Source organism: Artibeus jamaicensis, unplaced genomic scaffold (genome assembly GCF_021234435.1).
Source record: "Artibeus jamaicensis isolate MK-2021 breed Jamaican fruit bat unplaced genomic scaffold, CSHL_Jam_final contig_387, whole genome shotgun sequence".
NCBI lineage: Eukaryota > Metazoa > Chordata > Mammalia > Chiroptera > Phyllostomidae > Artibeus > Artibeus jamaicensis.
Genome location: NW_026521812.1, coordinates 21604055 through 21630030, shown reverse-complemented (window position 1 = coordinate 21630030; position 25976 = coordinate 21604055). Strand labels below are relative to the sequence as shown.

Genomic DNA, 25976 nt, shown 5'->3' with positions numbered 1-25976 from the left:
GGGAGAGAGGGAGAGAAACATCAATGTGTGGTTGCCCATTATGCGTCCCCCACCAGGGACCTGCTCTGCAACCCAGCCATGTGCTCTGACTGGGAAATGAACCAGCAACCCTTTGCTTCACAGCTCAATCCACTGAGCCCCACTACCTAGTGCTAGTGTAGTCATTTTTAAATAATTGTGCATTGTTACCCAAAGGTATTGTCCACTTTATGCAACCTTAAGTGCCTTGGGACCTACAGATTAAAAATGGCCACAAATTCTTTGCAACTCTTTAATACCTTATCTCCATACTCCTTGAACATGGGTTGATCTTTGTGGTTTCTTTTGGCAACATTATCTGGTGGAAGTGACACTGTATGACGTCTAAGTCTAGGCTTCAAAAAAACCTCAGTTCCCCAGCTCCCTTAGGACCCTCCCACAGACAAGCTCAGATGGCACCTGGAGATACAGTGTGCAGTCAATACCCAGAACAAACTGCCCGACACATAAATGAGTTCCTTGTAGATTATTCAGCTGCAGCCCAGACAGCTGTAGCCAGGTAGGTGGCCTTGAGAAGATAAGCAGAAGAAGGGCTCAGCTGATCCCAGCCCAAAATGCTGGCCTACAGAATCTTAAACAAGTAAAATGGTAGTTCTGCACCACCAAGATTTGGAGTGGTTTATTATCCTTTGAGAGAGAAGATATACCACAAAACTCCCCTTCTAAGGAAATTATTTTTACATAAAGTAACATTAATAAGATGTATTATTTTTTTACCTTCAATTAAATCAAACCTGCCAATCTGATTATAATTGCTGATTTGGGATTTGATCTAAAGGCAGCCACATAAGACATAAAACAAACAAACAAACAACAATAACAAAAACCCTATCACCTAGAAAGTGTCACGGCACAAAATTCTGCCCCAATGGACAACCCCATTGAAGATAGTGACAAACTGAAATCCTTTATTAGGTAAAATGAATGCACTATAAACACTGAAATCCTGGCCACTAAAACTGCTACTGCACCATGAACAACCTGATGTAAATCCTTATCTAGTAAGTACTAGGACCCAGCAGGGGGGCGGGGTGCATGTGGTGTACCTCTGCTTGGCTGCCTTCCCTACTCTGGAGTGAACCACCACGGCCTAAGGAAATCTGGGCATTTCTTATCTTTACAATCTGAATGGCTTTTAAACATTTATAAAAGATTTCTGAATAATCTCATTTGAGAAGCATCATGGCACAGAGCACACAGACTTTGCATCAGGGAGACCAAAGTTCAATAATGCTATGTGGGATCATTAACAGTTACTTTAAGGGTTGGAAATGAGAAATATATGTAAGCTTAGTCTCTAGCAAGTAAAAGCATTCCAGTAAATTTTATTTTTTATAATTCAGTGATTTATTAAGGAACTTGATCTTACCAGTTGGCTTTTCTTATGTAACAAACAGCCTCAAAAATTAGTAGCTTAAAATAACCAATTCTGAGTCACCAACTAGGCTAGGCTCCGCTGGGCAGTTCTACTGATGGGCCCAGCCTCACCCATGCGCCTACAGACAGCTGCCAGGAAGACAGGACTGGCTGGTCTAGGATGGCTCAGCTGGGGTGGCTTCTTTCTTTTCTAAATGATCTTCCATCATCTGCCTGGCTACCCTAGACTACATTACATGTGGAAACATGTACGGTCAGTTAAGACCCAGTATGAAAACTCACAAAACCTTACTTCCAACTAGTTTATTGCCTAAAGCACATTACAAGGCAAACTATGTCTTAAAGGATGGAAGAATAGCATCAAGGAGGTGCTTATTGTGGTCATTTTTTGCAAATCATTACAGATGTATATATTTGATATTGTGTTAAGGTCTTTTAGGAAAATGTAACTCTTACTAAGTGCTAGGTACTTTGCTAAATGCTATATACATGTAGATGTGTACGTTTTTATGTATTTAATCATTATATGAAATCATTGCAAAAAGTACTGAGAAAAATAGGCTATTCCTATTTTACATGTGAGGAAATTAAAGTTCAGGGAGCTGGTAACTAGTCCAAAATAATATGATATATATAGCAGAGTCAAAGTTGAAAATCAGGTTTTCTAGGTCTGGTCCTGTCTAGTTCAATGGTTTTCCACTGTAAGCTATAAAGAATATTGATTGCAAGATCCTAGTGGTCCTATAACATTTCCATAAAGTAGCCTCTAAATAATGTCACATAACAAAACATTTTCTCTCATAATCTGAGATGTGAGTTTTACAATACATTAGCCTAACACATTACATGAGGTCAACTTTAAAAAGAAGCAGTTTAAGCCCTGACTGTTATAGCTCAGTGGACTGAGTGCGGGCCTGCAAACCAGAGGAAATGGTTCGATTCCCAGTCAGGGCATATGCCTGGGTTGTGGGCCAGTTCCCAGAAGGGAACGCACAAGAGGCAACCATATATTAATATTTCTCTCCCTCTCTCTTTCCCTTTCCCTCTAAAGATAAATAAACTAAAAAAAAAAGGAAGCAGTTTACATGGCACAGGAGTTACCCTATTTCAGTTTGTTTCTGGGAAACTTCATTTTTCTTTCAAAGAGAAGAATTCAGGCCCTGGTGAATACCTAAGGCTCCACCCCTTACTATATAACAGGAGCACTGAGACACAGAAGTATGGCCCAAATGAAAGACCAGATCAAAACTCTAGAAAAAGAACTAAGTGATGAAGAGATAGTCAACCTATTAGATGCAGAGTTCAAAACACTGGTAATCAGGATGCTCACAGAACTGGTTGACTATGGTTGCAAAATAGAAGAAGTGAAGGCTATGCAAAGTGAAATAAAGGAAAATGTACAGGGAAACAACAATGATGAGAAGGAAACCGAGACTCAATTCAACGGTTTGGAGCAGACTGAAGAATCAGAATTTGACTGGAACAGAATGAAGAAACAAGAATTCAAAAAAGTAAGGAGAGGCTTAGGAACCTCCAGGACAACATCAAATGTCCCAACATCTGAATCATAGTGGTATCAGAAGGAGAAGAGGAAGAGCAAGAAATTGAAAACTTATTTGAACAAATAATGAAGGAGAACTTTCCCAATCTGGCAAAGGAAACAGACTTCCAGGAAGTCCAGGAAGCACAGAGAGTCCCAAAGAACTTGGACCCAAGGAAACACACACCAAGGCACATTATAATTACATTGCCCAAGATTAAAGATAAGGAATCTTAAAAGCAGCAAAAGAAGACAGTTACCTACAAAGGAGTTCCCATCAGACTGTCAGCTGATTTCTCAAAAAAAACCTTACAGTCAAAAATGGACTGGAAAGAAGTATTCAAATTCACAAAGGGGAAGGACCTACATCCAAGACTATCCAGCAAAGCTATGGATAGGGCAGATAAAGTGCTTCCCAGATAAGGTCAAGTTAAAAGAGTTGATCATCACCAAGCCCTTATTATATGAAATGTTAAAGGGACTTATCTAAGAAAAAGATGATCAAAACTATGAACAGTAAAATGACAACAAAGTCAACTATCAACAACTGAACATAAAAAACAAAAGAAAAACAAAACTAAGCAAATGAGAACAAGAACAGAATCACAGATTTGGAAACCACATGGGGGTTATCAGTGGGAGTGAGGGGAGAATGTGGGAAAAGGTATGGGAATAAGAAGCATAATAGGGAAGTACAAGACAGACGGGGGAGGTTAAGAATAGCATAGGAAATGGAGAAGCCAAAGAAGTTACATGTACAACCCATGAACATGAACTAAGTGGGAGAATGCAGGTGGGTGGGGGTTCAGGTTGGAGGAGAATAAAGAGGGGAAAATGGAACAACTGTAATAGCATAATCAAAATTTTTTTTTTCAAGGCAGAGGGGGTAGGGGAGGGGTGGAGATGAAAGGCAGAAAACTATACTTGAAAAACAATAAAAAATTCAAATGAAAGAAAGGCATGGGGAGGTTAATAATAATATAGGAAATGTAAAAGCCAAAGAACTTATATGTATGACTCATGGACATGAAGGGGGGGGATGTGGGTGGGAGGGGTGTGCAGGGCAGTGGGGAATAAAGGGGGGAAAAGGGACAACTGTAATAGCATAATCAATAAAATATATTTTTAAAAAATTCATTCCACAAATTTCTACTGAATGCCTACTGCCTATGCCAGTCACTATTAAATACTTAAGACACATCATACTAATCTGCTCTCATAAACATTTTATTAAAATTTTCCCCCATATTAAGATGCCCTCCTTTAAATGTCCGGGGTTTACTATTACAATGGAAGTATATTCCGTTTTACATTCAAACTCTGCAAAAGTACAAGTTCAACAAACTGAGTCACCTATTAACAGATATTCACAAATATGCATTTAATTACTGAAATCGGAAGCTATCAATCTTTCTTGACTCCTCCTTCTACTCATCACACACGACTTTCATTCCACTTGGTTGATCCTTTGAAGGCTGACCATCAAAATATATTAACTAATCCACTCACTACTTTCCAACTCCTTTAACACTACCTTGGATCAAGGCACCATCATCTTTTGCTCACACTAGAAATGACACCCATCTGGTCTCCCTGTGTCCATTCTTGCCTTTTTAGAGGAGCCAGTGATATTGTTAAAATGAGTATGATCATGCTTTCTCCTGCTTAAACTCCTTCACGATAGCTCTCTATTCTGAATGTAATCCCTTCACTGCAGCCTCTAAGGCCTTGTTTACCTTTCAATCCTTCCCGAGCCCTTCCTCTGTTGTTCCGGTCACACCAAGCTCTTTATTGCTGTAGGACCATTGCATGTACTGTTTCTTCTTCTTTTTTATTATTTAATCTTTACTGTATGCTTTTACTACTAACACTTAGTCCCCTTATATCCCTCTCCCCTCGGCAATCATCACACTGATGTCCATGTCCATGAGTCCTTTTTCCCTTTTGCTCAATTTCTCCACTCCCTCACCCACCAACCACTAGCTGTTACCCTGCTCTCCATCTATGAGCCTCTCTCCATTTTCCTCGTTCAGTTTGTTCATTAGATTCCAAATGAGTGAAATCTTATGGTACTTGTATTTCTCTGACTGGCTTATTTCACTTAGCATAATGTTCTCCAGGTCCATCCATACTATTGCAAAGGGTAAAACTTCCTTCTTTTTTCTTAAGGCCAAGCAGTATTCCACTGTGTAAATGTCCCATAGTTGTTTTATCCACTCTACTGATGGACACTCAAGATGTTTCCATATCTTGTCAACTGTAAATAATGCTGCAATGAACATAGGGGTACTTATGTTCTTTCAAATTAGTATATTGAGTTCCTCTGGCTATAATCCCGTAAGTGGGACCATGGGGTCAAAGACAGATTCACTTTTAATTTTCTGAGGTACCTCCGTACTGCTTTCCACAGTGGTTGCACCGTCTGCATCCCCACCAACAATGTAAAAGGGTTCCCGTTCCTATTTCCCTTTCTCTACAACCTCGCCAGCACTTGGTGGTTGTTGATGTACTGATAGCCATTCTGACAGGTGTGAGATGGTATCTCGTTGTGATTTTAATTTGCATTTCTCTGATTAGTGACATTGAACATCTTTTCCTGTGTCTATTGGCCATCTGTATGTCTTCTTTGGAGAAACATCTATTCAGGTCCTTTGCCTATTTTTTAATTGGCTTGTTTTTTGATGTTCTTTTGTAAGTACTTTATATATTTTGCATATTAACCCCTTGTCAGATGTATTGGCAAATATGTTCTCCCATTCTGTGAACTGTCTTCTTATTTTGTTGATTTCTTTTGCTGTGCAAAAGCAATTTAATTCTGATGTAGTCCCATTTGTTTTTTTTTCTTTTGTTTCACTTGCCTGAGGAGATATATCAGATAAGAAGTTGCTATGAGCAATGTCTGAGATTTTGCTGCCTGTGTTTTCTTCTATGATTTTTATAGCTTCAGGTGTAACACTTAAGCCTTTGATTCATTTTGAATTTATTCTTGTGTGGGGTGTAAGGTGGTGTGGTTTCATTAAGACTATAAAGAAGTGGGTTTATTTCTGGGCTCTCTATTCTGTTCCATTGATCTACATGTTTGTTTTTATGCCAGTACCATGCTGCACTAGGGCCTTAGAGTATAGTTTCATATTAGGTAACATGATTCCTCCAACTTTGTTCTTCCTCAGGATCACTGTTGCTCTGCATGACCTTTTGTGGTCCCATATACATTTTTGAAATATTTGTTCTAGTTCTCTGAAATACATCATCAGAATCTTGATAGGAATTATGTTGAATCTACAGGTTGCTTTGGGTAGTATGGACATTTTAATGATGTTAATTCTTCCTATCCATGAACACAGTATGTGCTGACACGTATTTGTACCTTCTTCTATTTCTTTCTTCAATGGCTTGTAATTTTCCAAGTATTGGTCCTTTATATCCTTGGTTAGGTTTACTCCTAAGTGCTGTATTCCTTTTTAGTAATTGTGAATGGAATTGTTTTCTTAATTTCCATTAGTTCGTTATTGGCATATAAAAAGGCAACTGATTTCTGGATATTAATTTGTATCCTGCCACTTTGCTGACTTCGTTTCTCAGTTCTAGACCTCAAACTGTCAGTATTTGCAGATAACATGATACTATACATAGAGAACCCCAAAGATTCCACCAAGAAACCACTGTTTCTTCTTGGCATCACTGGCTCCATTTTCTTTCTCAAGGCTCAGAAAAGGCCTTTCCTAACTCCTCTTATATAGATCCCCTTGTTATCTTATTATATTGTCCATTTTTGTTTCCTTCATAGTAAACTTTCAATTTATAAGTACATATTTACTTGTCTGTTACATCTTTCCTATTAGGCTGTAAGTTCCAAGAGAGTAAAAACTGTTTCATTCATTACTGTCCCAACATTTACCATACTGCTTGCAACATAGTAAGTGTTCAATAAATACTTTTCAAAATAATCAGTTTTACTTTTTGTATGGTTACCACATTGGTTTATTTGCCAAAAACAGCAGAGAATGAAAGGAGGATGAACAAAACTAAATTTATCACAGGGAATGAAAATGAAAGGCCTTCAGGGTCAACACCCAACATGAAAATAAAATATTACTTAAAAATGAGTACCTGTGGAGACAACTATATTCGAACATTAATTAAAAAAATAAAAATAAATGAGTACCTGTTAGCATTACGTTAGACTATTAATCATGCGACAAATAACATCTAGTTCGTATGTGCCCGGGGCACCCAGGGTTAGTAGTTTGCTCCTGGGAAACACGGAGATAATCATATCACTGCTGGTGTGACTTTCAACAATATGCCCCCCCCCCACTGCTTCTACTTCTCTACAGGAGAAATACCATGTTGAAATATATAGAAAATAGAATTTATACACTAATTTCTAAATACAGTACAGTGTAGCTCCAAAAACACAATTATACTGTTTCTGGCATTAAAGAAATAACTGTATTAAAACAGATTTTTAAATAATAATGTTTTCAGAGAGAATTTCTAAGGTCAGTTATTTTAATGTAGAATAACATGTCTGTATGACATATAATTAGCATAATAATCTACACTTCTGTAGCTCACTAATTTTAAAAATTATATTGGGTAGTGGTTAGCATCCAAGGAAGTGTTTCCCCAACTGTATTCAGAAACAACACACCTGTCTTTTAATATTGTGAAATAATATTTATTGCTATATTACACATTCAATGTTTCTTGAAGAACATTTGAAAAACAGTAACATACATGAAAATAAAAACCATGCCAAATCCCAGCAACCAGAGACTACCAGTTAACATTTTATTCAGCAAATAACTATATTTTAGACCAACTACTGTATTATGTAGATACACTCTTAAAGAAAACCCAATTTTCTGAATGTATTAGGTACCTACCATCCAATTATAGACTAATGTTCATGCTATTCTCTCCTCAAAGAGTGATCCCAATGGTGGTCATTGTTATTAGCTAAGAAGTTCCCTCTTCAGTGGAACACTCGCAGGTTACTTTGTTCCTTCTCTTACATTACAGTGCCTCGTCGTAAGTCAAACATTTCTTATCTTCCTCACTAGGATCTGAGATGATGATTTGGGCAAGTTGCCAGGCCTCCCACAATTTTATACTTCCCACGTGTACACAGAAACTTAAGGTCAATTCAGTAATATTTTTTACACCTATTACCCCATCAATCATTAAGCTAGGAGACACAGAGATGAGCAATGTTTCCATTTCTGCCCTCATGTAGCTTATAATCTTTTAGAAGAAAAGAGACATTATTTAGTATAAATGACTCTAAGTTCAAAAACCCTTTTTCTGAAACCCTTGGGGACAAATACATTTCAGAGTTTACAATTTCTCAGATTTTAGAAAAGTAAAATGTACTGTGTATTTAGTAACCTGCCTAGCAAGATCTAGGTTAGCACCCTATAATCAAACATTATTATTTCTATAGTGAAATGTATGAATATTTATACTTACTAAGCATTACTAAAGACCATAAATAGTCTCACATCAGTGCAAGTCAGATCTTATCACTGTATTGGTTTCCAATTGTTGCTGTTAACAAATTACCACAACTTAGTGGCTTACACACGAATTTACCTTATAGTCCTGGAAGTCATACGTCTCACTGGGGTAAGGTCATGGTATCTACACAGCTGGGGTTCTTTCTACAGGGCCTGTGGAAGAAACTGTTCTTTTCCTTTTCTAGCTTCTAGAGGCTGTTTGCATTCCTAGGCTCCTGGCCTCTCTTCCCTCCCTCTTTCCCATATATGACCCTTGCGATTGCACTGAACACATCTGGATAATCCAAGCTAACCTATTTCACGATTCTTCATTTAATCATATCTGCAAAGTCCCTTTTGCCAAGGAAGGTAACATCCACCGGTTCCAGGGGTTAAGAAATGGACATCTCTGGGACTCTCGGCCAAGATGGAGGCGTAGGTGGAAACACTTTGCATCCTCACACAACCAAATCTAAAAACAACAAAGGTTTTAACAACAATAAGCACAACCAAACCACACAGAAAATGGAGCAATACGGAGTCTGAAAACAACGAACTGCTCAGCTAAACCGGTAAGAGGGGCGAAGCCAGCAGCAGAGCAGGTTGGGCAAAAAAGATCCCCCGACCCAGGCTGTGCGCAGGCAGTCGAGGGCACGGATCCCAGGTGCGGGCTAGCTACGGGGGGACCCAGGGAAGAGGCGTGGCTGGTTGTCTGCAGTGGGTCTCGCATTTGCATGCAGATAAACCAGTGAAGAGGCAAGCATTGAGACAGGTCACGCAGGCTCCAGCGCAGGGTGGCGGGCTCGCACATTTGCACTCAGATAAATAGGCAGGGCAAGTGGTGAGGGGGACTAGGTGCGCTGAGAGGACTGCCATTGCTCCCTCTCTGACCCCGCCCCCACGTACAGCATCACAAACCAGCAACCTGGGTGGCCCTGCCCTGGTGAACATCTAAGGCGCCTCTCCTCATATGTAACAGGCACAAACAGATCAAAACATGGCTCAAGAACAACTCAGAGCCCCAGAGCTGATAAATCTAAGACATGAAGAAATAGCCAAACTTTCAGATGCACAGTTCAAAACACTGGTGATCAGGATGCTCACAGAACTGGTTGATTTTAGTCACAAATTAGAGAAACATATGAAGGCTAAACTAATTGAAATGAATGGTAATGCACAGGAAACCAATAGTAATGGAAAGGAAACTGGGATTCAAATCAAGGGAGCAGACTAGAAGGAAGGAAAAAATGACTAAACAGAAAAATATGAAGAAACAAGAATTCAAAAAAAACGAGGAGAGACTTAGGAACCTCCAGGACATCTTTAAACATTCCAACATCCGAATTATAGGGGTACCAGAAGGGGAAGAGGAACAGCCATGAGTGGAAACCTTATTTGAACAAATAATAAAAGAGAACTTCCCCATTCTGGCAAAGGAAATAGACTTCCAGGAAATCCAGGAAGCTCAGAGAGTCCCAAAGAAGTTGGACCCAAGAAGGAACACACAAAGGCACATCATTACATTAGTCAAGATTCAAATGAAGGAGAGAATTCTAGAAGCAGCAAGACATAAGGGGACAGTCACCTACAAAGGAGTTCCCATCAGACTGTCAGAGGATTTCTCAAAAGAGACCTTAAAGGGGCTGGAAAGAGGTATTCCAAGTCATGAAATCCAAAGACCTACATCCAAGATTGCTCTATCCAGCAAAGTTTTCATTTAGAATGGAAGGACAGATACAGTGCTTCTCAGATAAGATCAAATTCAAGGAGTTCAGCATCACCAAGCCCTTATTATATGAAATGTTAAAAGGACTTACCTAAGAAAAAGAAGATAAAAAAGATGAACAGTGAAAGGACGGCAAACTCACAGTTATTAAGAACCACACCTAAAACAAAAGCAAACTAAGAGGACAGCTAGATCAGGAACAGAACCATAGAAATGAAGATCACATGGAGGGTTAGCAATAGGGGAGTGGGAGAAGGGGGGAGAAGGTACAGAAAATAAGTAACATAGACAGCAGACAGAAAATAGACAGGGGGGAGGGTAAGAGTAGTAGGGGAAATATAGAATCTAAAGAACTTGAGACACGTGTTCATGAACTAAAGGGGGGAAATAGTGGGGGAGGGGTGTGCAGAGTGGAGGGGAATGGAGGGGGGGAAATAGAACAAATGTAATGGCATATTCAATAAAATGAAAAAATATATTAAAAAAAAGAAATGGACATCTTTGGTGGAGTGTAGAGGAGGACACTATCCTGCCCACTGGAGCCATCAAATGAGGTTAAAACAAAACAAAACAAACAACTTTGGAGTCATATCCAGGTGGTTATGACTCCAAAGTTCAAATGAATGAGACCATAGTGACAAAATATCAAATCCTTAATCTGAAAGCTGGACAAATTAATTAGTAAATTAATCAGATTAATTCTAATATATTAATATTAGAATTATTAGATATATATTCTAAAACAAACACTAAAATTTCACTAGTCACAGCTATTAAGCCAACAAAGGAGACAAAATGGAATCATTAAAGAAGCCTACTAAATCTAAAACAAAAAGGAAATAAAAGGGATTGATGAACATTAAGGCAAAATGAAAACAAATAGCAAAATGTGATTACTATATCAGTAATCACATTAATCATAAAAGATCTGAACATGCCAATTAAAAGGAATATTATAAACAATTTATGCCAGTGAATTAAACATGAATGAAATGGACAAATTCTATTAAAGACACAACTAGTAAAGCTTACTCAAGAAGAAATACATTGCCCTTTGAAAAAGAAAAGCAATATTAGAAAATTTATACTACCTGACTTCAGTACTTATTATAAAGCTATATTATTCAAGGTAGTATGGTATTCTTGTGAAGACAGACAAATAGTCAATGGAACAAAATGAAGTGTTCAGAAGTTGATATAGGTGCAAAAACAACTGAATAGAGAAATGATACTTTCTTACAGTCCTACAACAATTGGGTCTCCATATTAAAAAAATGAACAAACAAACAAACAAAAATCCTTGATACCTACCTCAAACCCTGTACAAATGGGTCATAGAACTAAATGGAGAACATAAAACTTCTAGCAGAAAATTAAAAATCTTTATGACCTTGGATAAGGCAAAAATTTCTTAAATATTAACACTGAAAGCACAATCTGTAAAAGAAAAAATTGCTAACCTGGAATTCAACAAAATTAAGAACTCCTGGTTAAGGGAATGAAAAGACAATCCACAGGTTGAGAGAAAATACTTGCAAATCACTCACTGATAAACCACACATATGTAAAATAAAGAACCCTTAAAATTAAACAAGAAACAACCCATTACATAATGGTCCAAGATTTGAACCCATACTTCACAAAAGAAAATATACAAATGGTATATGAAAAGGTGATTGACATCATTAGTCTTTAGGGAAATACAAATGAAAGCCACCATGAGATATTACTACAAACCTATAGTAACAGCTAAAATTAGAATCGTGAGGATGTGGAACAAATGAACTTGTACCTTGCTTGTAGCAACATAAAATGACAGCGCCACCTTGAAGCACTTCAGTGCCTTCTTATGAAGTTAAACATATGCCTATTGTATGACCTAGCCATTCCACTTCTAGGTATTACTCAGGAAAAATAAAAGCACATGTCCAAAAATTGGCTTGTACATGAATGCTCACAGCAACTGTATTTGTAACAGCCAAAACCTAAAACCACCCAAATGTTCATCAACAGACAACTGAGTAACAAATTGTTATCCACTGGAATATTACTCATACAATGGAATGGTATTCAGCAAGAAAATGAACTAAAGATGTATGGAACAACATGGGTAAATTAAAATCACTATGCTGAGTGAAAGAAGCCAAACAAAAAGGAGTATATACTGTATGATTCTACATAAAGTTGTAAAAAAAGGCTAACTTATAATGACAGAAAGTCGATTAGCGCTTGCTTAGAATGGGTGCTGGGGTTGGTGGAAGGAGTAGAAAGAGGTAGGATACAGGGAACACAAAGAAAGACTATGAAATTGTGAGGAGGAGGGTGTTGATTACCTTGGTTGTTCTGATGGTCTCATAATGAATCCATAAATCAAAACTTATCCAATTGTGCAATATATCATTTGGCAATTATATTTCAATAACGTTCTCGAAAATCTATCTAACCAAATAGAATTAACTATTTATTCCATTACTGTTATCATGCTAGAAATGCTTATTATTTTGTACCAGCTATTCCCAACAATACATGATTTGAATTTATAATAGTAATATAGGATATCAACTTCAAATGTGCAAGAGGTTATGGTTTTTCAACAATATCTGTAGAAACATGTATGTAAAAAACTTGAAGACTAATGGATTAAAACTGTGGAAGATTAGACAAACTCAGATAGATCAGTAAGTTTTACTATCTTCTATCGATGTATTACAATCCTATTCTTGACTTGAAAATAAATGTAGTTATCACAATGGAAAAACTAGTGTGACTTTATCAATCCCCATCCCATCAGCTGTAAAATAGTAGGTGGGTTAGGTCACTAGGCATTTATATTTGCCTATGTCAAAGTCAAGTATTTCTCCACAGAAACCATTTCACATGGTGGCAAAGTTCCAAACCAGTTCCCAAACCCTATTTAAGCAGTAGGGATTAATTATCTCTTCTTTCTTCTGCATCAGTTTTCTGTCACTGGATCACTGCCATCAGCATAGACACACGCTATAATTTTATCCATCTTAAAAACACAAATCATCAACAACAAAAGCAAACCTCTCTTCATCCCACTTCTCCCTCCAGCCGCCCCCATTCCAACACACACTCTGATTTCTCTGCTCTTTATGGCAAAATTCCTTGAATGAGTTCTCTGATTTCTCTCCTCCAATTCTCACTTAAATCTGTCCCATTCAGGTTTTCATTTCCAGCGCTATACCACACCACCTCGCCAGGGTCAGATACTGCTATATCCAGCAGTTAATTGTCAGGCCTCTTCTCTTAATCTCTTAACAGCATTTGACAGTGAGTTGTTCACTCCTTGAAATCACTTCCTTAATTTGGCTTTCAGAAGACCTCAGATTCCTGGCTTTCTTCCTTATCTTCTTCACCTATAAATCTTAAGAGTGTTCTAAGACTTAGTGCTTGGACCCTTAAAAAAATTTTATCCATATTCACTTCATTAGTGATTTCATATTAAATTTTATTAAAATGAGATATCCATCTACATCTAACTTAACAAACTTGTTCGGTTCACTATCATCCTTAAACAAAGTCAAGTATAGATAAAATTATTTGGGGAGGCAGCTGCAGATAAAAAACATATTCAATAGGAACAAGAGTTAAAAAGAAAATTAAGTGAAAATTTTCAATGGACAGCACCATCTTTCTTCAAGTTCAGTATCCTAGTATAGGGAGTCACTTAAAAATTAAAAATAATAAAGCTAAATTGATAAATACCAAAACAATTTTTATCCTACTCATTCATTACATTAAAAACATTTAAATACCACATTAAATATTTCATTAAAATATAAATCAGAGCCTTAACTATGGTCCTGATCCCATGGCACTATCACAGTTAATATCTTATATTAATATAGACTTGATTCAAAAGCTTTTTATAGCAATCACCTCATTTTACCCTAAAAAAAGACTCCATAATGATATTACAGAAAATACTATATTAACCAGCAGTTTCATGACTTCTCACATAATAGACTTTTAATAAGCAAATTTAATGAATTTAAAATTAGCTGAGAAACTCTTAAATCCATCCCTACTATGGGAAATATATCTTAAAATTAATGTTCAACTGATGACAGGTCACTAATGTCACCTTTCTATACTTAGTATAACATTACAAAAGAAATTTACATTTTCTTTTTAATGCTAATGAATAAAACTAAGTTCTTTACATACACATCCTTTAAGAGATATACTTTATTTCATTTATTTCCATGACTAGACTGACAATGAAAATGATGCTTCTTTATGATATTAACGCTGATCCAGTACAGGGCTTTTGACTGCCTCTATCACAATGAAGGACTTATTTTTGCAAGTAAGAAGGAGAATACATTTATAATTAAGCACTCACTAATGCATAACCCCCTTCATCCCTCCAAGATTCCCACCTCAGACGATGTGGCCTGTACTGCACACTAACCCCAGTGTCAGAAGCACGTGGACTCGCGCAAGGCTTTCTCAAGTGCACCCCACCTTTCCCGAGGGTTCCCACTGTTAGTACTTCCGTCCTGAAGACTAAGTAGCACCTTCCCTTCTACGACTAAGCACACCAAGTATCTGTACACTCTTAAAAAAAAGTTCTACCTCTAGCAACTCCATCTCTAAAATGTCCCCTTCAGACCGAATCTTCTATCCAACTTCTCATTATAAAATTTCGTTGTCCTCATCAAGTTCCTTTATGTAATCCTTTTATTCTCCTCTATTTTCAAAACCATCAACATATTTTTGCCTTTGCTTCCTTTCCTACCTCAACTAACATTTCATATTCCTCTTCAAAGGAGAACTGCCCCAAAGCTCACACGCTGGTGCCAACAGAGCAGTCAAATCAGAATGCAGCACATTATCTATCCTCCAATCACTCGTCCTGCACCCTCTGCTGGCTCTCCTTAATTCCCACTCGGTAAATATGAAGCCAGAAGTCGACAGTTTTGTATATCCCAGTTCCTTCTATATACTCGGTTTATGCATAAATCCCTCTATTTCCAGAATCTTCAACTGTCACCTCTACAATACTTACACAAACAACCCTAACGTCCTTGTAAACATTTAGCCCTGTGCTATCAGTCTGCCAGACAGCAACACAGCGCTGTTTCATTAACCCAGAGTCAACATATCCAAAATCAAATTCATCATCCAAGACTCCCCACCCTTTCCCAAAAGAAAACTCACCCACTCTTTGGACTTGTCTATTCCTAGTGACAGCACCACTCTTTGGACTTGTCTATTCCTAGTGACAGCAACAAATCAGTTATTACTACCATAACAAAACCCTCCTTTAAAAACGTAAAATGTCCAGATAGACCCTGGTCACATTGCTCTGTTGGTTAGAGCATGGTCCCCATAGGCCAAGGTTTTGTTCCAGTCTTGTCAGGGCACATACAGGAAGCAACCAATGAATGCATAAAAAGTGGAATAACGAATCAATGTCTGCCTGTCTGTCTGCCTCTCTCTCCCCTCCTCTCTAAACAATCAATTTTTAAAAATCCTAAAAAGCTTTCAAGACTAAGCATTTGAAAAAAGATAAAGACTACCATCTTTTCAGAGGTAGATCCAAAAAGGAGAAATTCCCTGACAAAAATGGGCAGTAATATGAGAAAGGAAAAAATGAACCCTCAGGAAAAAATGGGGGGACGGGGGGGGGGGCAAGTTACACTGAGCTTCTAAATGCCTTTGAAATTTTACTTGTAACTGGAAAGAACCACAGAGGTCATCTACTTCAACGCCCTCATTTTACAACTCAGAAAACCAGAGGCCATGCCTCTGGTAAAATGACTTGTCCAACATTACACAGAAGATCCTAGCTCCTTCCAGTTTCTCTCATTCTCTGACCACCGCCCCAGAAAATATAAGGCTGCGCCACTAACTGAAGAAGATCCCCCTCTTCTCCATGCCCAGTGGGTGTCACAGGCCAAGTTCCTAACTAACAACGCCGTCATGTCTAACATAAGAGAAACATATTCTGAGCATTTCAAGATAGATTCTGAATTGATTCTCCCATAGAAATATTGTTTTACCAGTATTACAGATATTTTCAATGTTATATTTACACTAATTATTAATATAAGCTTTAAATTCTCTAATATTATTATTAGCTAAATTCCCTAATTACAGTATATCATAGGTTAACTTGGGCTGTTCGTGAATGCCACCACCAAGCTTCTTGTTTATGAGAAAGTTGCAAGTTCTGAACCATTTTATAAATTTCAAAGTATAATCAATCCCATTCTATGTTAGCAACTGTCAATAAACAGAGACTCAAAATTATAAACTGAATTTGATAAACTGAAAACACATTTTAGAAAAAGCTTCATTTCATACAAAGCTTTACCTCAGTTATTTTTAAAGTTAGGTATTTTGGTACATTTAGACTATGATATAATTTACATACATCTTTTTATTAATATTTCACTGGAAAATGAAAGTCAAAAAGAATGAAACACATGTTTATACTCATTTAGGAAAACAAAATGTACATTTTCATAAAGCAGCAAGAAGAAAATTATCATCATTTCATAAATAAAGGGTTGATAATGTATATATTGGGGCTAGTTCCAAATATGTAAAGGAATTACACATCTGAACAGATAAATGAAATTCAAAGAACCCCCAAACATTTTTCTCTTGAGATAAAGCTGTATGTTTCATGAATTAAAATGTCTGATAAATCTACTTTTTACAATTTCTACTCAGTACATTGAATAGACATTTTTCACTGGTTCATTTTATTTGTCCAGCAATAACAAAACTGAGCCCCTACTACTTGCTATACTCTGTGCTAATAAATTTGGATTTATGATAGTAAGCATCAAGTCAGTTGCTGTCCTCAAGAAGCCTAAAAAAAAACCAAACAAGCAAACAAACAAAAACCCTCAAGTGAACTCTATGTACCCAAGTGATAATGACAGCTGAATTTCAGTTTATTTAAGAAAATGTAATCAAATTAATTCTCAAAAAAAAACCCCCAAACAATAGTAATTTTAAAGGCACTGAATAGTCTTACCTATGTTAGGTATCCTCACAAAGTAATCAAAAGCACTGTTTTGGTAGAAGTTTTAGTATAAGTAGTTTTGCTATGAAAATTAACTGAGTTAATCCTCCAATAAGGAAATCAAAAGCTATTATCTACTGTGATGATGAAAATCAAGCATTTGGAAATGGTACCTTAGACTATTCAGAAGATAAAGCAAAATAAATATAGTATTATGCAATAGTCACACATTGCCTCTGAATATACATACAAACTTGAATAATAAAGTAGCTCCATATCATATCTTACAAATGATCATAACTATGTATTTTGGATTTGTCAGCTAAAAGTTTTTTTTAATTAAAAAGGCTTTAATGTTTTCTGGAGATTTTATTATTCACAAACTTAAATCAATATTCTACTTATTACCAAGTCCTATAACTTTTCCCATCAATATTAACTATACCTATATTTAGATATTACAGACAGATATTAACCATAATACCTATTAAATTATTAAAATTCTTGATGGATGAGAAACATTCCCGAATTTGGGGCCATACTGTTTCAAAGTAAAACTCAGTGTAAATCGGCCATTCTAAAAGGCCATTTTTCCATGGTATTTTTACACTGAAATATTTCGTCATTCATCAGCTAAAACATCTAGAAAATCTTTAAAAGCATAAAAACATCTTTACCAAATTTATGCATTCTACTTAGTGGAGTAAGTGGGTATTTTATCACCATTTAAATATAAGGAAACCAAGGCACAAAGGTGTCCATTTTGTAAATTGCAAGGTCATTTCCTAAACAAGCAACTGACCCTACTCCATCAAATTAATTATATTATATGTGCGCCACTTCCAAGTGCCATAAAACAATTACTGTATCTTAAAGCTACTGCCTCTGCAATGCCTATGTGCAATTCCATTTTATCAAAAGGGTTGTGGCAACGAGCTTAAACAAGAAAAGCTAGAAAGGAGGACTACCAAAACAAAAAGAAAACACTTTTGGTAGTGAATCATTTATTTTAAATTAATAAGATGTAAACAGTTTTTAACATAATAGCAAGTAACCAACAGTTGTTTCTTGTTTTCAAAAATAATGCACCTTTTAGATAGATCATGTAAACTGGAGCGTACTCATCCTTGCAGACAGAAGTTAAAGAAATGAGAAAAATTATATAATAAGTAATCCAATACATGATACTCCAAAAAAAGGAGCTGAATAAAAAATAAAATTTAGATAAATTAGGAAATGATCATAATGGTAGTTTAAACTCCATCTTAAATATTAAATGCTTCCTTCCTTTCATAACTGAAGGCTATAATGAGCAATTAAATACTGTTACTAGAAAATATATACAAAACTTTTCTTACTGAAAACTTGAGAGATTGTATGTCATGTACTTCATTCAAATATTCGACACAAATATACTTTTCCTAACTTAGAGCATGAGAAAAACTACTCCTGAGAGTTCAAAGACTGAAACTGCATTTGTAATTACAATATACTAGTACTACCAACAATTAGAAAAATTAAAGTTACCTACCTACCATACAAATTAAAGACATTAAGACGAGTTGATTAACCAATGTCAATTACATTAGTGGACAGAAATAAAACTTAGCTAAGTGAATCTAACACCAAATAAAAAATTAAAATATAATCCAAGGATAGGATTAGACCCAGTCGTATTAAAGTATCCGGTCTAGTTGGGGATTAGTTAATTAATCGGCCATAGGACAGATTGTAAATGTTCAGGTCAGATGTGCTTTCTTTTCATCATTATTCCAGTTCATCATTCGCAAGTGCAAGAGAAGGCGTCAGAGTACCGAAGCTAGGGGGCATGCTGTAGCAAGGGGAAAAGAAAAATGGGAAAGGTGCAATGGATGCTGCATAGTTGAATAATTATCTGGGTGGCACAATGGGCGAGTCCTGCCGACATCGGTGCCCAGTAAGCGGCCCCCTAACTCTCCTCGAGGCAACCCTTGTTAACAGGCATTGGAGGCGACCGCCCCGCTTCGCCTCGCTCTTCGAGCGAAGAAAGGGATCCCAGCACTTGCTTTACCGTTGGGTCTTTAGACAGAGACGCGCGGTGCAAACACGCAAACGCATAAGCCTCCTCCTTCACAGAGCCCCGGGCACGTAGCGCGAGCACAGTCTTCTCCGCCAGCGGGTGCTGCAGCCTCCCCCAGAGCCGGGAGGCTCGGGGGCAACCCGTGGGTGCAAGGCAGGGTCGCACAGGCGGTGGTACCTCAGGTGAGACCTGCAGTCTCCCCGCCCAGAGCAACCTCCGGCCGGTCCCTGACACCGAAACCCCGACTCGCCGGCCCGCCGGCCCCTCCAGCTGCGCCTAGCCGGGCTAGCGGGTGGGCGGCAGATCAGGAACCCCCGATTGGGGGTGGGGGCCGTTGCGGGGGAGGCGCGCCCATCCCCGTAACCTTTGCCGGGCTGGAGCTCCGCACATACCTCTCTTTTGTGGCCGGTGTGGAAGAGTTCCTCCCCAGCACCCTCCAGCCTCCAAAAACAAAACAAAAAACCCCAACAACAATTCCTGAGAGACTCGGGCTCACCGAGAAATCTTGGGGGGCTCTTACTTTACCCCTTCTTCATGCTTCGGCGGCAGCCGCTGGTGTTCTTCAGCTCCTGGGACTCCCCCTAGAGCCTCCAGGAAAGTCAGGCTCCCTGGTGGAACCCGCTCGGAGCAGCAACCAACGCACCGGGCCACGGGGAACGCTGCCTACGGCGCCCACCGATCGCCGGACCCACAGTGTGATCGACGCACGAGCGAACAACACGAAGAGCAGCCGCCGCCGCCCCCTAGCCGCCCCCACCCCGCAAGCACAGCTCCACAACCGGGCGCAGGGACCCGCGCCTAAAGCAGGGGGGACCGCTGGACTCTCTCCCCTAATCTCTCATCCTTCCTACAAGCTATTCCCTAACAGTCAGAGTCTTCCAATTTAAGACTCGTTTAGCCTCTTCAGCCTCCAGTGCCTAGGTGCAGCTGTGGTGGGAAACTCAGCCTCCGCCCACTCACCCATCAGTGGGGATGAATATCAATCTCCCCCCCCCCATCCTGAGGTTTTTATGGTATTGCCCAATCCTCAGTTTGGGGGAGGGGGACGGAGAGAACAGTGCTTGGCCAGGGAATGAGGGAAAGTGATAGCCAATTGAATGAATCTCCATTGAGGGGCGGAGTTAAAGAGATGCTTGCCCGTCCGATTCCGCCCCCACTCTTCAAACTACATTTCCCATGTGCCTCTCACATCTCGCCGCGTTGCACGCCGGGAGTGCAGAATCCCGAGGCCGCAAGGTATGTATGAATTCGTAGTCTTTAAACTGGCCAGAAAGGTCCTAAAACTTATAATTTATTACAATTCTCTCTGTTTTCCAAGATAAATGCTTCCAAGTTTTCAGTTATGTTGTACTTACTTTAATACTAATTCACTTATTTACAGTGTCATAAATTATGTCTTAGCAAAGGAAGTAAATATTGTGTGTCATGGCAATCTGTTAGGACCTGGGAGCCGCTTCTACTTCCGCCGGGGCCTGGTCTTCACTGTTGTGTTGCAGTCATGTCGGCTGCGATTGCTTCTCTGGCTGCTTCCTATGGTTCGGGTTCGGGGTCCGAGTCTGACTCGGACAGTGAGGGCGGACGGTGTCCGCTGCCAACCTCTGACTCCCTCATGCACTTGACTAAATCGCCTTCTGACAAGCCCTCTCTGCCAGTGGCGGTGGACTCGGCTCCGGAGGTGGCAGTTAAGGTAAGCGCTTTTGCCTCTAATGCGGTGCGGGAATTGGATTCTGCTCCAAAATCAGGCAGTGGTTGGTCAAGCCCCGGTTACATTTTCCTCAATGCTAAGAAATAAGATGGTAACGTTTGGGACTCTTCATCTTCCCACGTGCATCTTCCTTGGGAGAAGCCGGGAACTCGCAGTGCAGGACAGCCTTCCACTGCTCCCCGCCCTCGCCTCCCACCATCAGAAAGCAAGTGGGAAGAGGGAGTGAAAATGAATGGATTAGGATGTTCCCTGGGTAGAGCCGGTGTAATCTCAAAACATAAGAAAGGCTAACTCAGGACTTCGCAAACTAGAGCATATGTTCTCACGAGAAGTGAGCAGTGGACTGGCTTTGTTTTGTTTTTGAAGTTTGAAGTAGATTCCGATCTCAGCTCCACCATCTGTGTGAACTTGGCTAGGCTCTACAACCTCGGTTTCCTCCTACCTGTGCAATGGCGATAATTTTAAAAGCACTTAATCCGCACGAGTGGATTATTGTGTAGATTACTCGGAATGGTGTAAATAGATCTTTAGCATCAAGCCTGGTATCTAATAAAAGTGCAATAAATGTTAGCTCTTTTGGTTACATAAGTCCGTACAATGAGAAAAGGACTTGGGTTTAAGGAGTGGATGATGCCAGTTGAGAGAGGTGATTCAGAGAGAAATTGGGTTATATGGGTAATTTGACAAGTATTTATTAAACACATGTTATTTATCAGCAATTGTTCTAAGAGCTGAAGACACAGAGGCCAACAAGCCAGACATGTTTGCCACTGTGGTGCACACATTCTAGTGGAAGAGGCAGCCAATAAAATGTGTGCAAATAAAGTGGTTACAGATTGGATTGAGTACTGTGAAGGAAAAAAATAGAGTACTATGACAGAATAATGCAGGCGTAGGACTTCAGTAGATTGATCAAGGTAGTACTCTCTGAAAAACAGCTTTGAAGAACAAGCCAGCCATATGCAAACTCTAAGGCAAGAGTTTTCAGGCAAAGGAGACAGCAAGCCTTGAGATGGCAAAGTGTTTAATGTGTTTGGAGAATGGAGGAAAGGTCAGCGTGTCTAGAGCCTGAGGAGAATGTCCACCAGTTGGTTGTATGGGCCCAGCAGAGCCTAGTGGAGGGTGATCAGAAGCTCAAGATGTGAGGGGAGGCATCGTGCAAAAATTCCTTTGTATTTAAGATGTTCTCAAGTACAGTGTGTATATCGATTAAGTTTTTACAGGTTTTTACTGATCCGTTGTATTTATGATTTTAAGTGATTTTATTTATTTTTAGAGAGAGGGAAGACAATGATAATAGCCTTCTAACTGGTCTTTCTACCTTCTTATTTCTTGTCTCCCAGTTCCATACCCCATTCTTCCCTTCACGGTGCACCCAGAGTGATCTTTCTAATCATTTCCTTGCCCAAGGACATTGTGTTCTAAGTTTTTTTTTTAAACATTTTTTATGTTATATTTTTTAAGATTTTAGTTATTTATTTTTAGAAAGAGGGGAAGGGAGGGAGAAAGGGAGAGACACACCAGTTGTTGTCTTTTGAGCACCTACCTCTGGGGACCTGGCCTGCAACCCAGGCATGTGCCCTGACCGGGAATCAAACTGACCACACTTTGGTTCACAGGCCGGCACTCAGTCCACTGAGCAACACCAGCCAGGGCTAATTTGTAAGTTCTTTATGTAACATATGTGGCCTTCCATTCTCCCAAAAGCGTTTTCTTCCTTTTTCCTTTGAAGATTTTGCATACCAGTTTCTCTGCCTAGAAATCCCTTGCTTTGTGCCTTCCCACTCACCACTACCACCCCAACCAAACTGTACTGTCCTCCAGTCTCCTACACGTTTTCTCCTCTGTCTATGTTAGCACCTTTTCAGACATCACTTGTAGCACTTGCTACAGTACTGTGATTATTAACCTTTCCCCACCTTGGACTGTTGTATCCAGAGAGTGTGGCATCCATTCATTTTTATATCTCCAATACCCAGTACACAAGATGAAGGAAAATATATTTGGTGAGAAAGTGGAAGAGTAAGTGAAAAAGAAAGTCTTTGAAAAAGCATGTACACTAAGAATCAATGTATATTGATTGGGTGGGGATGAGGGGATGTCTCCAGAACCCACTTAGTTCAATCACTTAAAATCCAGGAAAAGAGTTTACATAAGATACCGGCAGAGCTGGGGCTAGACCACCCCCCACCCATCCAGTGACCTGGGTTCTATGGTAACAGTGAAGGACATTAATTGTCACTAGTTTGTGTCCCAACACTTCTGTGCAGGAAAGAGTGGGGAGGGAAGGCTTACACATAGTAAATGTAATGATAGAAAAACGACCAAGTGAGAAGATGTGAAGCATGCAAATCTACTCATTTGTATTTAACTAATTGTATTGTGACTAATAGTAAGCATTTTGGCAGAGTGAACTTAATGCAAAAAAAATTATGGATTAATGTTTTTAATTTATTTCCCTGAATATAGTGTTCAGTTCTCAAAGAGGTATACAGGTGCTTGTGTTCTGCAATGTATTATGAGTATTTTCTGGTTAAAAAATGTATTTTAATGCAACATTGTCAGATTTTGCACTTTGGAAATTATGTAATTAGCCCTGTTGGGTTGTGAAAGTTGCTTACTGTTTAACTTTAGAGTTAAAAAGCTACCAGGCCCTGGCTTGGCAGCTCAGTTGGTTGGAGCATGGTCCCAGTAAACCAAGGGTGCGGGTTTGATCCCAGGTCAGGGCACATGTACGGGAAGCAACCAATGAATGTGTGGATGGGTGGGACAACAAATTGATGTTTCCCTCTCTTACCTTCTCTCTCACCCTTTGCCTCTCACTCCCTTCCTCTCTCTCAAATCAATAAGTAGCAATAATTTTAAAAATAAAGCAGACCTGGCTTTCTCTCATTTCAGTTTATGACTTACTTTTGCCCCAGTATATGCCTTTTTTAGCATAGTCTACTTGAGTAAAGTGAAAATTCTGCCTCTAATTTTGAGCATATTTTAAAATTTCTTCTTGGGTGATCTTTCTCATACTGTGAGCTTCAAATGGATCACCTTTTCCCACTACATTTGTTAATAACCAAACTCAAAGAAGAACTTTGTATGAACTTCTGTTCTTTTAACTCATCCACCTAGACTCCCACTTTAGGAAGTTTACTCATTACCACTCCCTGGGGAAAAAAAAACTATACTATAAATTGATAAGTAGTTTATAATAATGATTGTTTGTGTTCTGCATTATAGTTTATAAAGTGCTTTTACCTTATTATAACAACAGTAAGAAATGTGACAAGGACTGGAAAATAAATCTTATAGTTTTGTTCTCAAATTTCTTTGAATCAACAAAAGATAAACTTTCAACACTTACTTGGTCGATAGGGTCTTCCTTCACTTATTACACTTTATATGGATAGAAATCCTCTGTAATTCTAGAGTAATTTCATTTGCATGCCTAATTGTTATTGAACTTTTAATGCATTTCAAAACAAGGTTGTAGTATTATCAAAGTTTTTCTAATTAATGTAATAACCTTTTATTTTCAGGAGGTTTTGCTCAGCTTGTTCTTTTTGTTCTGTGATTTTAGGAGGAGCCAAAGACCTGTTTATATTTTTTCCATCAGTTGCCACTGGTGCATATGTAAAGAGTAATTCTTTATAAATTGCACTGTAAATTTAAAGCTTGGTATCTCATGGTACTCTGTTCAAAATAATTAAAATTTAAAAAGATCTGGTAAAATATACTATAAAGTGGTTCTAGCAGCTGTATTCTATAAAATCTATCTTTGGGGCCTCTTGTTAATTTAAGCAGTTTAATCACTACAAGTTGAATGTTAAGAGAGAAACCACTTTATTTAGTTTTTGTGCAGTTTAAGCAATTTGTATATAACCTTTTAACTTTATAGTACTGGATTTTGCTCTGAGCCCTAGTCAAGATACTATTTCTAATCAATGGAGATTCTAGTATGTGTTCTAGCATAATATCTATGTATCATCTTTTTGGTGGCCCAGCATTTGAACCCCTTTTTTAAAGAGTCTTAATGTGAAGTATATCCCTCCCTGTATCCTACCTTTAGGAGCTGAAAACCCAGATTCTCATTTTCCCAGCTCCTTCTTAAAGTCTAGTACTACAGCTCAGGCTTAGCCCAACAAATTCAACCACCTAAATTCTAATCTAATGTTAACCCACCAAGAAGCAAGGAAATATTTTTAAGTGACAGTGGTAGCCAACATTATCTAGTTTCTTGGCCAGCGGTTTCAACAGCAGCATCCAGTGGCAGCCATAGCCGTGGTTTTCAGGAATGAGGAACCCTTGTCTTCATAGGACTGGTTCTGGGATATGATTGGTTTGGAATTGTGATTCCATCTGTATAGTCACCCCTTTATCTCTGCGAGTTTGCCCGAGCTCATTTTCCACCCTTCTTGGCAATGCTAAGAGAAACTTAGAAGGATTCAATACCGTTTAATCAGCCTGTGAGGTTTTCAATTGCTGGCAACTAGGAACCTGACCGATACTGTGCCAACTGTTTTGTTTGTTTGTTTGTTGCTAATTGGGTCTCTGACATCCTTCATTGTGGTTACTTTAAATTCTTCCCCTTCTCATTTATTCTGTTAATACTTTGGGGTAAGTGATTTAATCTTGCTAATACTTATCTCAGAAGAGTCTTGTAAGGATTATATAAAGGATTATACTGGGGTAATGTGTTTACCCCAGTCCTGGCACTTGTTAAATACTTTTTTTCATAGCAAACTATAGAGGTAATTTACTTATTTATTTATAGTGGTTATTATCTGTATCCCTCACTAGAATATAAGTTCCGAAAGGGCAGGGATCTTTTTCTATTTCTTTGGGCCTAGAGCAGCCCGGCACATAGTAGGTACACAATCAGTATTTGTTAAACGAATAAGTAAATCTGAAGTTACTGTACTGGCTTTACTAAGACGCCTATGCCCCTAACTACACAGAGAAAATAAAAGACCAACAGTGACTGCCTATACCTCCAACCAGCCCTACCCGTCTATCACCTGTCAGTTCTTATCCT

At 38.6% G+C, this 25976-nt stretch overlaps 2 protein-coding genes across 4 annotated transcripts in view; one reads left to right on the top strand and one right to left on the bottom strand.

Annotated features, from left to right (window-relative positions):
• The window catches only part of WASF1 (WASP family member 1), a 44180-nt gene extending 24225 nt beyond the window's left edge, over nucleotides 1-19955 (bottom strand). For all 3 annotated transcript variants that reach the window (XM_037159061.2, XM_037159062.2, XM_037159063.2), the window contains exon 1: nucleotides 19742-19955. The gene's annotated coding sequence lies outside the window, so the exon portion shown is untranslated. The remainder of the gene's footprint in view (nucleotides 1-19741) is intronic.
• Nucleotides 19956-20699: 744 nt separating this feature from the next.
• Nucleotides 20700-25976, top strand: part of CDC40 (cell division cycle 40) — a 51415-nt gene continuing 46138 nt past the window's right edge. The window contains exon 1 of the mRNA XM_037159011.2: nucleotides 20700-20932. Coding sequence (XP_037014906.1) covers nucleotides 20744-20932 — 189 coding nt within the window. The 5' untranslated portion in view covers nucleotides 20700-20743. The remainder of the gene's footprint in view (nucleotides 20933-25976) is intronic.